The sequence below is a fragment of the Rhamphochromis longiceps genome, linkage group LG20, assembly GCF_057381845.1.
Source record: "Rhamphochromis longiceps isolate RC_006_pf linkage group LG20, R_longiceps_female_GT1.1, whole genome shotgun sequence".
NCBI classification, from domain to species: domain Eukaryota; kingdom Metazoa; phylum Chordata; class Actinopteri; order Cichliformes; family Cichlidae; genus Rhamphochromis; species Rhamphochromis longiceps.
The window spans coordinates 4,756,445-4,771,524 of record NC_140576.1 but is presented as its reverse complement, the minus strand read 5'-3'; the positions used below and the strand labels follow the sequence as shown (position 1 = coordinate 4,771,524).

At 43.7% G+C, this 15,080-nt stretch overlaps 1 protein-coding gene across 2 annotated transcripts in view; it reads right to left on the bottom strand.

Moving 5' to 3' along the window:
* samd11 (sterile alpha motif domain containing 11) overlaps nucleotides 1-15,080 on the bottom strand; it is a 51,500-nt gene that overhangs the window by 18,763 nt on the left and 17,657 nt on the right. For both annotated transcript variants that reach the window (XM_085393665.1, XM_085393667.1), the window contains exons 4-5: nucleotides 7,573-7,682; nucleotides 413-505 (exon numbers count right to left, since the gene is read on the bottom strand). In XM_085393665.1, the coding sequence (XP_085249791.1) occupies nucleotides 413-505; nucleotides 7,573-7,682 (203 nt within the window). The remainder of the gene's footprint in view (nucleotides 1-412; nucleotides 506-7,572; nucleotides 7,683-15,080) is intronic.

Genomic DNA, 15,080 nt, shown 5'->3' with positions numbered 1-15,080 from the left:
CCTAAATGGTTTTCATTTATTGATATTAAATCACTTTGTAAGTAAGAACTTTGTTTTTTATTTAACTATTTATTCGTTTTTGGTGGCACCCTCTAATGTGTGCATATGTAGGAAGAAAGGGGAACGAGATAGCTGCTTCTACATGCTCCTATCTCAACCAGGAGCATGTGACACACTGAGATCTGGCACATCGTTTGCTCTGTGGGCCTCTGTGACCTGTAGTCACCCATAACACCTTTCTCTGCAGGGATGTTTGCATGTATATTTGGAGAAACATGATTTGGGGTCAACATTCTGACATTCACCAGCGGCCGAGTCAACTTCCATCTTTTCTCTTTAGTCATTCCGTCTTTTTTCCCCTCAAACAGTTTCACACATCTGTAACATCACAACACACAAATACACTGCCTACCTTTGGGGGATACACTGCGTAACTTCTTGCTTTCAGAGGGACACTCGCTGCTGCTGTTGGGAGAGAAGCTTCTCCTCTTGCCTAGAAGGTCATCTGTAAACACACACGGAAACCAATCAGAAACAAAAACCAGAGTAAAAACTCGATATTGCCGCTCTCCTGTGTCTCTACCTGTGTGCATGGTGGCTGCTTTGGAAATGGTAGAAGAGAGAGAGAAGTGCGAGTGAAAAATAACCAAGGAGGAGGAGAGAAAGATGAAAAACAGAATGAGTGAAACAAGGCACGGGCGTCTGGAGAGGTGCATATTCTGTCAGAGAAAAGAGAGGCCCTGCACTGCCGTGGATGACGGATCTGCCCCCCTTAGTCACGTGTTTGTTTGTCTATCTAAAGCAGGGAGGGGGGCTCTGTCTCTCTGTGCCATAATCTCTTTCCAACAGTCTGTCCTCAAGTGTTATCACCATCCTTCCTCTCTCTTTCTTCCTTTTTTCCAGATGTTGAAGCAAAACCCTCTGACTGAACTAAAGTGCACGAGATCCTCTCAGAAATACCGCTCAGCTGACATCATGTCTGCCTCACGTGTTTTTATTTTAATTTTGGTTTTTTACCTCTACAACAACTTTTGGTGACCTCCCATAAACCCTCATGTCTCTTCATTTCTCCATCCCCTTCCTTCTCTCGTTAGTGTCATTTGGGTGTGTTTGAACCTCAGGAGCATCTCACTCTCACATTAACACCTCTCTGGCTCCTCTTCTTCCTCCCTGTTGTCCCCACCCCTGCCACTAGAGCTGCTCCCCCCCCCCCCCCCCCACCCCTTACCTCTCCTCCCCTCTCATCTCTCTCTTCCTTCCTTTCCCATCCCATCACCTCCCACCCCCCCCGCCACCTCCCCTACAAACACACCTCAAATCAATACAGGCCTTATCAGAGAAGGAGGAGATGCAGAGCACATCGCACACAGCGCCGGCAGGAAGGAAAGAGGCGTTTGTCATTGCGCTCTCTCTCTCTCTCTTTATTTCTACTTCATGCATCTCTGATTTTTCTCCAACTCTGTTTCTTCCTCCACACAGACAGCCAAACCCATCGCAGTGACTTCTTCTTCCCTTCGTTCCACTTTCTCTCTTTCCCATCTCAATGCATAGTTTTCAGGGTGAGGCGAGTTCCCCCCCCTCCCTCAAGGAGAATGGTTCATCTCTCTCTCTCTGCTTTTTCAGCAAAGCAATTTTTCATCATTTGCACAGCAGGTGTAAACAGTGCGGAGAAAGAACGAACACAGAGTAGAAATAAAACACGTCGTCATCATCATCGCAACACCCACGCAAATATAGTTAGCTCCGCCTCTTTCCTGTGTCCAGCATTAATATTGCTGGTGGTACGTGAGAGTAAAGCTGATATGGTGTCTGAGCTCTGACCTTTAACCTATTAGCCAAACTTGTGCCTGTTCCTGTCTGCAAGGGGAAACAGAGGAGGGAAAAAAAAACGGATTTAGACAGGACTCTGAGGACTTTGCTGTGCTGCTAAAGGAGTGCCGGTGTTGATGAGTGGGCGAGCGAGCAAGCGGGAAAGGATGAGAGGGAGGAGGTTCACTAATGATCCGGTGTTTGATGTTACCTCTCAGGTCCTGAGGAGATCCACTCCCTATACCATCCAAAAGAAACAGCAGGAGGAGGCGGGGGGCACAGGGAGTAACGCTAATGGACAAGTGCATGCATACACACAAACTGGATGCTTTTTACCATTTCTACTTTTTCTCCAATCTCTTTTATGATCTCTCTTTCCGTTTTTCTTTCTCGTTTTCAAATCTCGCTTGGTACTTTTCTTTCACTGGTCCTTTCAGGTGAAAAAAAAAACGAAGGTCTCCATCTATCCTATTAGTGAAATATTAACAAAGAGAGAGAGAACCCCCATTAGTTAAAGCCCCTCTTCTACCAAACACACACGCGCTTAGACCCACACCCACAGCCTCTCATGATCAAACACACTTGAGTCGTCTCTTGAGCCGACCTCACTCAAGACACTGCGTCTCCTGAGCGAGTGCCCGAGGGCCCGAGATTTGAGGGCGGAAAGCTTTTAAAGCCAATTAAATGGGGCTTCTTAGAGCACCGGCGCTCCCTTTTAATGCCAAACCCTGAGCTCTGCTAGCATCTATACTAACCCTTTTACTCCCACTAACACAGCTTACAGTCAAGTTTGCTACCTTAGGCCTTTCCCTATCACCTGCTTGTTAATATTGCTAAGGAATTAGTGGTCGTGGAGTCAAGAGTTTTAGTCCGCCTTCAAGGCTGCTATTTTAACTGTCAAAATACAGCAATTATTAAGTGCAGACAGCGTTTGCTTCTAATGATATAACCCCATGTTTTAGCTTTTCTTGGTCAACAGACAATCTGCAGTCTTGCCTTTTTTTCAGACGTGTATGTGAACACACCATGTTCCAGCCTCTTCCTCAGTTCCTCCTTGCTAGTTAACCTCCTCCTTATCTGCTGTTCCTCCCACTGAGAGAAAAGATAGATGAGAGCTGAGGGATAGAAAGAGAAAGAGGAAACAGCAGGACCTAAACGACTTCTCTTTCATGTGACACCAGCAGGGCGAATCATCAGCCAGGAGAACGTTCCCCTTCCTCTCCTACTCTTTTTTTTTTTTTTTACCCCTCTTCTTCCTCAAACTTTAGCCCTCCTCCTCTCTTCTCTCCATCCTGTGGAGCGCGTTGACAGCTCAGACAGCCAGACTCCTTAATTCCTCTCTTACTCCGTTAATCTGTCATCTTTATCAGGCCGAGGAAGGGGAGGGGGAGGCGGCTGAGTGGAGGGAGCAGCTTGGGGGGGTGGGATGACAGGCGGGGACGTGGGGTGGGCCGCCAGCCGCAGCCCCCCGATCAATCTCCACATTACAGCTGACAGAATGGTGCTAATAACTTATTGATCCCTCCTCCGTGCGCCGGGGCCTCCGCCGGCCCTGAAAGCCCTGGCATTGATTGGCTTACGGGCCGATGCAGCTGGGAAAGGGCGGTGTGGTGGTGGTGGGGGTGTATGAGAGAGGGTTGGGGGTGGTTGATGGAGTTGGCACGAGTGGAGGATGCACCACAACAACATGTGCAAATGTTCACCAATAGGAAAACTGCCACAAAAAGTGCTCGTCTTTCTTATATGATGGAAGAAACTGAAAGACGGACAAACAGAGCCAGAAAAAAATCCCAAAAGGAATGGAACAAAAAAAACCCCCAAAAATCTGACCTTAAAATGAAAATCTGTGAGTGTGATATTTTCAAGAGATCATAATTATGTAACCAAATAAAACCAAAAGTAGGTTTTGTCTTTGTCGTCCTCACTGCCTTCAGCCGGATACAGTCAGTCCCTTCTCGTAGGAATCCTCTGAACAGATGGCGTTACACGAGAAGTTTCCATCAGCAGTACCAGTGGTTTGTTTATAATGTCGGTTATGACAACCACTGTGACTACTATGACAGTCACCCAGAAAAAAGTTTTTTAAAATTACTAATATGTAGGCATCGGTACACCTCACTAGGTTGAGTAGGCTACCCATCTAGCAAAAGACCACTGCAGAGTGCTTTGTTGTCTACTCTATTTCCCAAAATAACGGCTACAAAACTAATCTGACAACTGTCTGTCCTAATTCTATGGAAATACCATTTATTTTTGAATTTCCTTTTAAAAAGTCAAAAGAAAAAAAAACATGAAAGAAGTAACTAATTAGAATTAAAAATAAGTTTGATTAATAAATAAAATACTTCATCATCCTGAATCAAGAAACACAACATATAAAAGAAAGGGAAAAAAAACATCAAGAAACATTTATATATAATATTGCATAAGTAGATTAAATATCTGAAAAAAAAATCTGTAAATGGAAAATTTCTCAATTAAACTTTTCCAATAAGGTTGTTCTGAATCCAAAAATGATGTCTAATATCTTCTGTCAGTCTTAAATGTATTGCTTTCTTTGTCAGATCTTTCCGTCTTCCCAGCATTCATCCGTCTTCTTCTGCTTACAGAGACTGTTCCTAGGCAACAGTTCATGCCCAAATATGCAAGCTAATATTCCCATTCAAACAACGCGCAATTCGCAGGTTATTAAAGGCAATTAAAGATTTAAAAGTGCCAAGAAATATTTCTGTGACGCACAACTCGACTGACTGCTGATTCTGCTCAAGTGTAACTTTGCACAAGTACAAGCAGAAAAGAAAGAAACAATACAACTACAGAAACTACAGGGTTTCTTTTAAGCGCCCAGGCATGAAGGACAAAACTATTTTCACTATTAATTCAACTATTTATTTTGTCATCTTGAATTTCACATCTTGACAGAACCATCAGCATGTCTGTTTGAGAAACCATGAGAAAGCGTTTTGTTATGGCAGTGCAATTACATCCCTGTTAAGCTGTGGGATGTTTTAAAATATTTACTATCCACATTTCCCCTTTTTAGCTGCTGTATGACAGAGCTAATATAAGCACACATCCTGGAATGTTTACTTTGGGGGCAGAATTGCCTTTCTATGCTAATCATGTAATAACTAGCTGGTAATACTTTAGAAGCAATCAGTTTGAAAGAAAAAGGCCTTGCACAAACACGCTGGGCTGCAGATTCACACGCAAGCAAACATTTAAAACCAGGCCTTTCGAAACCGCACACGGAAAGGTGCGCATGCACAAACACACACAAAAATGTGCTCAAGCCCCAAACCGCTGCTGCAACCCCCAACCACACACACGCCGACAGGCTGTAACTGCTTTTGAGAGCCTGAGTGTTGGGAGCAAAGAGAGAGAGGAAGAGAGAGAGAGCGGCGGCCCAAAAACACCTTATCTGCCTGTTTGAGTCTCCGGTCTGACCGCAGAGCCACGGTTTACAGTCTCCACAGGCAGCCAGACTCTCAGCATCGGCGCCCCTGCCCCTCCTGCCTCCTACCCCTCCTTCCCCTCCACCCTCCTCTCCGCCTCTAACAGAGCCTCTGAATAGCCAGTGGCTGGGGATTGAGAGAGCGAAGCAGGGGAGGGACGGATGGAGATGGGAAGAGAAGGGAGGGAGGCAACCTTCCTGTCTGTCTCTCAGATTTAATTAACGGCCCACTCCGGCACAGAGACGACCCGGCAAGCCTGCTTCCCTTTCCTCCTGACCCACACACACACACGCACGCACACACACAAACACACACACGGAGCAGTCCGCCGCCATAGTTGCTGCTTACCCTCCCTTGATACCACTACCGCACTCATTCATCTCATTTTCTTCTGGCTCCCTATTTCCAAATGTTTCCTCCATCACAGCATCTCCGTCTCTCGCTGCTGCAGACTTTTTCTTCACCTCCTCCTGGCTGCCTTTCTCCCTTCTTTCCCTCCACTGTTCACTGGTACACATTAAACACCTCTGGAGGAGTCGAACAGCAGAGGTGACTGATGCAACAGCATAAACACATAAACACAAGCATTTATGCTGCGCCAATCCCAAAGCCAAATAATCCACTGCTTTAAAACTTCATGTACATTTCACCCACCTAAGTATGTGGACGCAAATTCGAACTTGAGTTGATATTGCGTAGGCACGCAGATGTATAACTACATGTTATTTGTGTGTAATTGTGTGTTTGAGAACGAGTGTGTGTCTAATTTCACTGGCAGACAGAATTAGAGCCAGTGGCTGATCGGATTGGACTTGTTTACAGACACGAAGCGAGCCGCTTAGGCAGCCTGTTAAATCTCCCTTTAATGCTCAAGCGGACAGATTTTAGGGTCTTGGACCCCCTACGTGTAGGCCACACTGTGCGCGCACCATCCCCCATTGCTGCCCCACACCCACCTCCATCCCCTCTTGTCTTCCCCCATTAGGAAAATCATTCATGGCTCTGATTTCTCCATTAAGTTTAACAGCTGATTAGACTGGTGTATTGGTGGAAATCTGTCCCAAACAGGGACCCAAAGACACCGGCTGAGCTGGCTGTTTAGCAATCTAATACTCTCCCCACCTTGCACCCACTCTACCTCATATCGCAGGCACCGTATGGACAATTAATCTGGCAGACAGAGTATATGAGCACACGGAGAGACAGTATGGAAGTGTTGGGTCTGGGGTGATTATGCCACTTGCTGTGCCTCCTACTAATGGGATAAGAAGGGACAGGGGTTGAACTCCGGGTAACAGCAAAGCAAAGGTATGGTCTTTACTGATAAAAAAGGCACCCAATTATTTAATTAAGGGTAACTGCATTTATTTAAAAGTGTTTGGATTATCTGATAGAAGTTTATAATCCAGGGTTATTCATGTGTCATGATCAATATTTTCACCTGCAGGCAAAAAATCAAAAAAAAGAAAAAAAATTTAGCAGGGATAAGAAAAAATAAAACTCTTGAGATTAATTAGTTCAACATGAAAGGCCTTCCAACTGTTTTAAGTCTTCAACAACCCTAAAATTATAGTTAGTGAACTTCTTATATTACTGTGATAATGTGAAGATTTTGCAAGTGTACCATCAAAAACTACATAAACATACTTGTACGCCACTAAAGTTAAGTGCAACTTACAAAATGTGAGCGAAACATACAGTACAATGGACTTGTTTCTAAACAGTGACTTACACAGAGGCTTTCTGAACACCCATATGTCTTTGATGGCTGCACAATATCCTCATACAGTCTACTTGACAAATAGCTGTGATTAAATGTGGTCTGTGTTCTGTGTTTAAGCTGGAAGCAAAGCTCTTAGCTTAGCACATGCACACCATGGTTCCTCTGCTCACATGAAACTGGATTAATGGCAAACAAAGCTATTTATTCAGAGGTAATTTAAAACAGGGGGTTTAGCCAAAAAAAAATAAAATCCTGGAGTGCGGCAGAGAATGTGGGAAGAACATTAAGTAATCAACATGAGCGACCTTTAGGAATTACTAATACGCTTATGTTAAATTCCCTCAATCACATAAATTACAGTAAATTAAATGGTTAATGGAACGTTTACATGTGTTTTAGGAGGTGTAAAGGGGCATGTATCATCTGCCTACATGCAAAGGAAGAAAGAGAAAGACAAATGTAAGAAAGAGAAAGAAAGAAGCCACCTTACATTTTGCATACATTACAAATGCGTACTGTTAAAACACACACACACACACACACACACACACACACACACACACACAGGCATCATCATGATCCTACCTGTGTGTCCAGTACTGGTGCTGTGGTCAGAGGCGGACTGGCCTTCGGGCATGCCGTGCTGTCTGGTGTGGTGCAGGTTGGAGATAATTGTAGAGAGGTCAGTGTCACGACTGCAACACACAAAATACACACACACAAACACACATAGAGGAAAGAGAGCACAATTAAAAGTAATGAACAAAAGAAATGAACTAGTAGTAAACCCAAATCAGTGTGTAAGCAGCAGCATTCAGCATTCATACTGTTTCACATAAGACTTACCACCGAAATCCTCCATACAGACAGACCTGCGCTCTATAAAATGCACATCTTCACACAGACTCAGCAGCAACAAGTGGCTGTCCTGTCAACTGGCTCTTAGCTCTGAGGTGTGTAATACACTCTGACAGACTACCGCATCCAGCACTTTCAGGTCTCATCCCTACTCATCTTCCACACTAAGATGTATTAATGAACATATTCACAACCCATAAGCAGTTTAACAGCTTAAAACCCGCTCTAATAATATGCAAAGACAGGTAAAGAATAGTTAAGATAAATAAACGATTCGATCGCGCTTGGGAGTGGTTTTATTTAATAAGAATGTATAAAATCCTCAAGTATAAGCCACCATTGATTGCGCTAACAATTAAAAAAAGGAGCTGCAAGTCTTCTCTAGTCTTGTGCCTACACTAATGTTAAGTTCCTCACATGATTAAAAAAAAAAAATAGAAAGAAAATTATTATTCACAAGAATTTCTCAAACACCCTGTCCTGCCCTTCAGCACCCAGAGGAGGAGCAGGAGGAGGGTTAACAGATTAGACCCAGATTTGGTTGGAGCCGCTCTGTCCTTTCAAATTCTCTACCAGCTGCCTTTCTAAACTCCCCACACCAGCGGACCCACACAACTGTGTCATGGAGGCATTTCATTTGCAATCTGATTACCATCCTGATCGCATTAAATGGCATAATGATGGGAAATAGGCGCTTAGCGTTTGAGGGTAGCGTGGCCGCGCGGTGTGTGGAGTGTAGTCAGTGTAATGGCAAACAGCTTGTGCGGCAGGAGAGGTACAGGGCTGAGTGTGTTTTTTAGTTACAGTCTACATATCTTCTGTCATAGTTATGCGATATACCTGCTGCACACAGCTGTCCCAAAGCCCATGAGGATTTAGAGATTTTTGCACATACATGCTGTGTTGTTTTCACAGTAACCCTAACACGTCATTTCACAGCATCAGCAACCTCTCGTGTGAGCAGCAATCTCATTTACAGCCTTAACTGGCAACTTTATTGAAAGCAGAAACATCTATGAAGGGGGTCTGGTATGACACGGCAAGCACAGTTTATGGGACAGAGGCGGTGAATGGTTCTTAGCTGCCACCACTATGACGAGGCCACACTGTTTGCGGCTGCTGGATTTGGGTTTTTACAGTCCCATGATTACAGGCTCCTTCTGTAATGTCAGGCTGTCGGTCGCCAAGCTGTTTTCCACACGCTAACAGAAAAGATGAAGGGTAGTGCTGAGGGCCTCATGCTGGCCCTGCTGGCCTCACCAGTCACCTCTCAGGCACAGAGAACCAATGACTCAGAAAATAGTCGCAGACAAAACAGTCACCATCGGTTGCTAAGCAAGGAGACGCTTGATTGGTCTGTGACTGCAAACTTTTTACACTAATGACAGACTTCTTTTTTAGAGTGCAACTTACTAAAATTGGTAGCTCTAAGCGTCTGTGAGGGCAATGATTTTCTTCAAAAACGAAAATGAGGTCCAAAGAAGGCTTTTTAAAGGTCATTATTGTGCATTTGTGTCACCCACTGACTCCAAACCATGCCATCCGTGCACAATGCAGTTAGATGCTCTACTGTGGGAAGCTGCAGCCAAATCCATCAATCAGTTAGCTGCATTATAACACCACCCTCTGTCCATCATTTAAAGTGATCGTGATAATGCCATCGTGAACTTCTCAGAGAGGTGACGGGGTTATTATCCCATGGTGAAGTGGCCGCTCAAAGCCGTGCACGGCAAGGACATTGTTAGTTGGGTAATTAGCGCACTTCTCCTGAGCCGTCCCGCCTCAGCTCGGGCTAATGAGGGCCTAGCCTTATCCCCACCCACCTATGCCCTCCCTCAGCCCCCTCCTTCGCTCAGTCTGCGAGCGGAGGCAAGGTCACTCTCAAGCCGTGGAAGACGGAGAGGGGGGCTGGGGATGCTGTTTAAAACCCAGTCACCTGAGTCAGCGCTCCCTAAGGAGCTCCTAAGGCCAGGGTTAGCTGGGAAGGACGGAGGCCTTGGAAACGATGGAGGGAGGGGGTTATATAGCGGTTGTTGAGCCCGATTGCTAAGAAGGACATGAGTCGACTTCTCATCACCCACGTGCACCAGAGACAGTCACCTCCTGCTTATCTCTAAACTGGTCAGTAGTGTTCCTTTGTTACTGGACACAGTGAACCAGACACTGGGTTAGCCAGAGTGTGTCATTAATTAAATACCACTATCTACTAACATTGATTATGACAGTTTTATGTCATCAGTAAACTTCCACAAAGGCTGAATTTAAATTTCAATACAATCCATCTCCAGCTATGATACTTATTTTTTTTAGCCTGTATAAAGCAGAACATTGCAGTTCTCAGAGTAACCACTTGAGGCTGGCTTCAAAAGTGAGTCACTCTCATGTGAAACTGTTAAATAAAAAGCATTTAAAGCCATGTTCAGTAGTTTTGGGCTCCATAGTTTTCCTTTTCATATGCATTTTCATAAAAAAAAAAAAAAAAAAGGATGCTGGTAAAGCTCAAAGTTAGGGGAACGGGTTCCACCTTTGTGCTTTTTGGAACATTTTTAATGTCTAAAGTATCTGACAAATAAGATCTGCTGTGTGGTGCAACACATAACATATTGGAAAATGCATTATTTAGCATTATTATTATTTAGCAGATAACTTTGTATGTGCATTATAGTATATACCATGGGTCGGCAACCCTAGGCACGCGTGCCAACTGTGGCACGCGAAGGGTTAACTGATGGCACGACCATAGCTGGACTGGCCATCGGGCATACCGGGCATTTGCTCGGTGGCCCGGTGACTTTTTTTTTCTTTGTAACGGTATAAACAATGAAAGGTGTTGGATTGGCCAGATGCTGGTCGGTGTGTAAAAATAACTCAGTTGTTTGGTGGTGGCTATGGCGGAGCTTCCACAGATTCAGTAACATTAGCAAGTGGTGGAGGCCAGCAGGTGGATGAGGGAAAGGGGAGGCAGGAGGGGAGGCAGGAGGAGAGACCCGAGGCGGCCGCCGGTCCGAGTGTCAGGTGAACTGAACTTCAGTTAAGAATTTATGACCTGCAGTCTATCTGGGTCAGATATAAACCAAGTTTAGGTGGAGTTTATTCTCATTGTGCTGACTTTTTACAATCAGTTACAGTAACTCGTACTGCGTACTAGCTAGCATGACGGAGTTTCTATACAGCTGGGTGGGTGCTATGATGTTACTGATAGTGAACTTTATTTTATTCATAAGGTCAGCTAGTAGAGTTCCTATCGTCCCGTAAAAAGACGGAATCGTCCCGTATTGAGAGAAAATATTACTCGTTTCGTGTTGAGGTGAAAAGGAGCACAGTTTGTCTCGTACTTCAGCTAGAATGGAAAAAGACACAAAGCTGGAGTTATTCTGTGTCTTTACGCTGCACAGCTGCCTCTTCTTCTCTCATTCTCTCCCCTCCATCTCCTGTTGCTACTTCAATCATGAAACTGATCAATGATCAGCTGATCGGCTCTCTTGTTTATTTATCGCCCACTTTGCGCCAGAAAGAGGAAACCGCCGGATGTCGCGCTAAACAACAGCAGCACGTTTAAGCTTGATCAGCTGTTGTTAGAATGTATTTAATATTACTTTCTAGTATCAGCTGATGTTTGCTGGAGCCACAGCTGTAAAGCTGCTGGTCATGATGTCAGTTTGGTTATCTGGTGAGAGGGAAACATGAAGAGGAAACCAGGAGATGTCCTTACTGAATCATCAGAGCTGAACAGGTGATGGAGAAACAGGTTTACCTTTTAGGTGACATGAATGAGTTGAAGGGAAGTTATGAACTGTTTCTGAGAGACAAATAACACCAGGATCCTTTTCTAAGTAGCTGACAGCTGGTAACTGTGCAGGGGCGGGTCTAGCAAAGTTTTGCCAGGGGGGCAGGTAGGGCACTAACAGGGAGAGGGGGGCACAAGGAAATACTTTCTTATTCTCATTTAAAATGTCTGTTATTAAATAATTATCTGAAGCTTACAACCAAAGTTTTTATCTGACGTAAAATGTTAGAAATCATACATATAACATCGAAGCAGCTGGAATCCACAGCTGTGCGTGTTCATGGAGCTGCATTTTCACCTGCTGGACATCACTACCTGACAGGTTTAACTGTCTTCAGAACATTGCAGAGGCCTTATTGACAGTATTTGACTCTACATATCTGTGTGAGCGGATTTTCTCTCACATGAGTCCTCAGGCAGCTGTCTGAATGCTGGACACTCTGAGACCTGTGTCTCTGAGTGGGAGACCAGAGATCACATTAACATGTGTGTCTCTGTATTAACAGACATGCCATATTGGCCCAGTTTATTGTTCTTATCATTGTTGTGAGGAGACCATAAATAGCATTTGCATTTTCTGTTGTACAGTTCATTTGCTGTCATGGATAAAAAGTCTTTTTTTTGTTTCAAAATAGCTGATAACTATTCACTGATAGCTGCCAACATCTGCGAACAAATATAATTCTATAAAGTGGTTCTATATAGTGTGTAACTGTTCATGTAGAGCGTTATTAAATTTATTGCTAATGGAATCATATGGCACACTGACCTCTGAGGAAATTTTAAATGGCACTCGTCATCAGAAAGGTTGCCTACCCCTGGTATATACTATGTATGTATACTATGTGTAGTAGTGTGCTCTGTATTACAATTTTCTGTGAATATTGTTTAGATAGTATTTAAAATATGTATTTATAGCTTAACAAGAGAAATGATTTGTATTAGAATAAAAGTTTATCTTTTGTTAAGAAACGCTTGTGCTCTCTTCTACCAATTCAGTACTATTCAAAATAACCCAAACAACATGAAAAGACTTCTGCTGGCACCGGGAGTCAACTCAGTATAAATGCCCAGTAGTGCCCTGCTGTGGCATTGGCACGTGGAGCTGAGGTGGCAGGGCTGGAGGTCACAGTGTGAGCTGGCAGAAGCTGGCAGCCCAGGAACCCTGACGCCATGTCTCACACCACCGCTGGGAAAGTGCTGACAGACAGACAGCAGGGATGTGAAGGAGGAGGAGTAGGAGGAGGAGAAAGAGCAAGAGAGACAGAGACGGGAGAGAAAGGCAGGGTGCAACTGCTATGAAACATCTGGTACGCGCAGGTTTACTACCCTCATCTACTCAAGACAATAGCCCAAACATACAGCCTGCTCCAACCTGCGCAGGTGGCCCCATAGCAAAATTCAAATACTACCAGACAGTATGTAATATTCAACAACCAGAGAGAAGAAAGGCATGCACATGAGTATTATGATGAAAAAATTAAGGAATTAAAAAGAGTTTATAAAAACAGACTTCCTTTCAGACCCATCAAGTCTAAATCAGGATTCTTGCTGGTTTATTGTGAGCAGCAGAAGCACAATTGTCAGGCTTCCACAGTTGAATCCAAAGGTAACATGCAAGTGGGAACCCTGCAAGTGGAGGGGGTAATGAATAAATACAGAAACAGATACATGAATAAGTCAGAGTAGCCCAGCTTCATTTCTCCTGGTTGTGCGCCCGCTGTACACGCTGACATGAGGTCGATAAAGCAGCCAAGTGAGGGAAGACAATGGAAACAGGATATACAGCAAGTCTGCCATGCTACATTTCCTTGAGAAAACTGCTGGTTTTATTTACTCTTGATTTCTCATCTGTAATGCAAATCTCTCCTCACTTGGAGAGAGATTTTTGTTTTTAGTTTTAAGGAAAAATTGGACTAAATAAAATTTATATATGCAGTTTGAGTGGTAATTCTCAAGAGAGGACACTTTCATTCTGTGTATTAATTTCACCTGATTGGCACTGATATAACAGCACAATCACTTTGATCTTTACACGTGGAAAAGCTGAACATATCTCAAGCCACATCTGAGCCTAACAGCTGAAACACTGCTGACCATCTTTCTGTCCATCCTGTGTTATGACAGCAAGTTAACAGTGAGAAAACACTCTTCTGTGTGGAAACAATGAATGCCTTGCTGCTAGCCAACGCCCAATCAACTACTAAATTGCTGCGACTATGTCGCCATGGCAAAGGCATGTAAACAAGACCTTTTTTTTTTTTTTCCTTTTTTAAGGCAGAAAACTCCTCTAAAAAGCTATAAAACCTCCAAGCTCATTAATTAGTGCTTTAGGGGAGAGCCATTTCCAGTAATTTCACACTGTCTCTGACCCCTTACTGGCATAAGGCAATGACACGGTTGTTCAATGATGCCAGAGGACAAAATGTCAATTGCAACAGACATACAGTAGCTAACTCAGCATCAGTGTCTTTCTCCATTGGCCAGATTAAGTAAAGCTCTCCTGTTAACAAATGAGCCAATGATGCTTCCCAAAAAGGGGCCACAAAGTTATGTGAGAATTTTTTTAATCTTCATAAATGTAAGCACCTGCCTGCTGCTTTTTTCATACCAGCCTGTTATCACCCACAGCCTGTAACAAACAGTAAGAAAGGTACTTCAAACTCATGCCAGCTCTTCTACATTTTGACTTAAAATAAAATGTTGCCTCCATGACGAGGAGGATATTAGCATGCTCTAATATGACCAGACAGGAAAAGATGACCCTTTTATGAAGTATGTTTGCTGATTTTGTTACAAACACCTCCCTGTCATTACTTTAACGTCTCTTTTCTAGAAGGGAGAATTTGCATATACAATTAATTGCCGTGGATGACTGAGAAACTGTTAAAGCGTCTTTTGTGTTTGTTTTGGCAAAGGCTAATAATGGGTATGAAGAAGTTTGTCTTCCAGAGGTTGCAGGTTGGAAGGCAGACGTCAGCAGGTGTAACTTACAAAATCCACGGTGGCTGCCAAGTAATTATCCAGACTCTCAGTCAGCACTTTTCAATCAACCCTTGTTATCTATAGCCAAGATAAACAAATGCTAAGATAGGCTTTGTTTTGCCCTCGAGTAAGACGCTAAAAATCTTAAAATTTCCCTGCCATTAAAAAAAACAGAAAAATTATGAAAAATGACTCCATAGGTTGATGGTGTAAAAAGCTTTTTTAACCGGAGCTACATTACAACACGACGGCGGCAGTAGTAATTATGACGGGAGCAGACGAGGAAGTGAGGTGGCGTAATTACAGAGCCATAAAGCCTGCATAGGTAGGATGCTGCAGAGGATGAATAGTTTGAAAAATCACTGAGCTGACCTCCATTTGCACTCCTTTTACCAACCAAAAAGTCAATCTTTTCCCCCCCAAGATGAAATTCATCAATCAGTGTGTAAATAATCCTAACAAT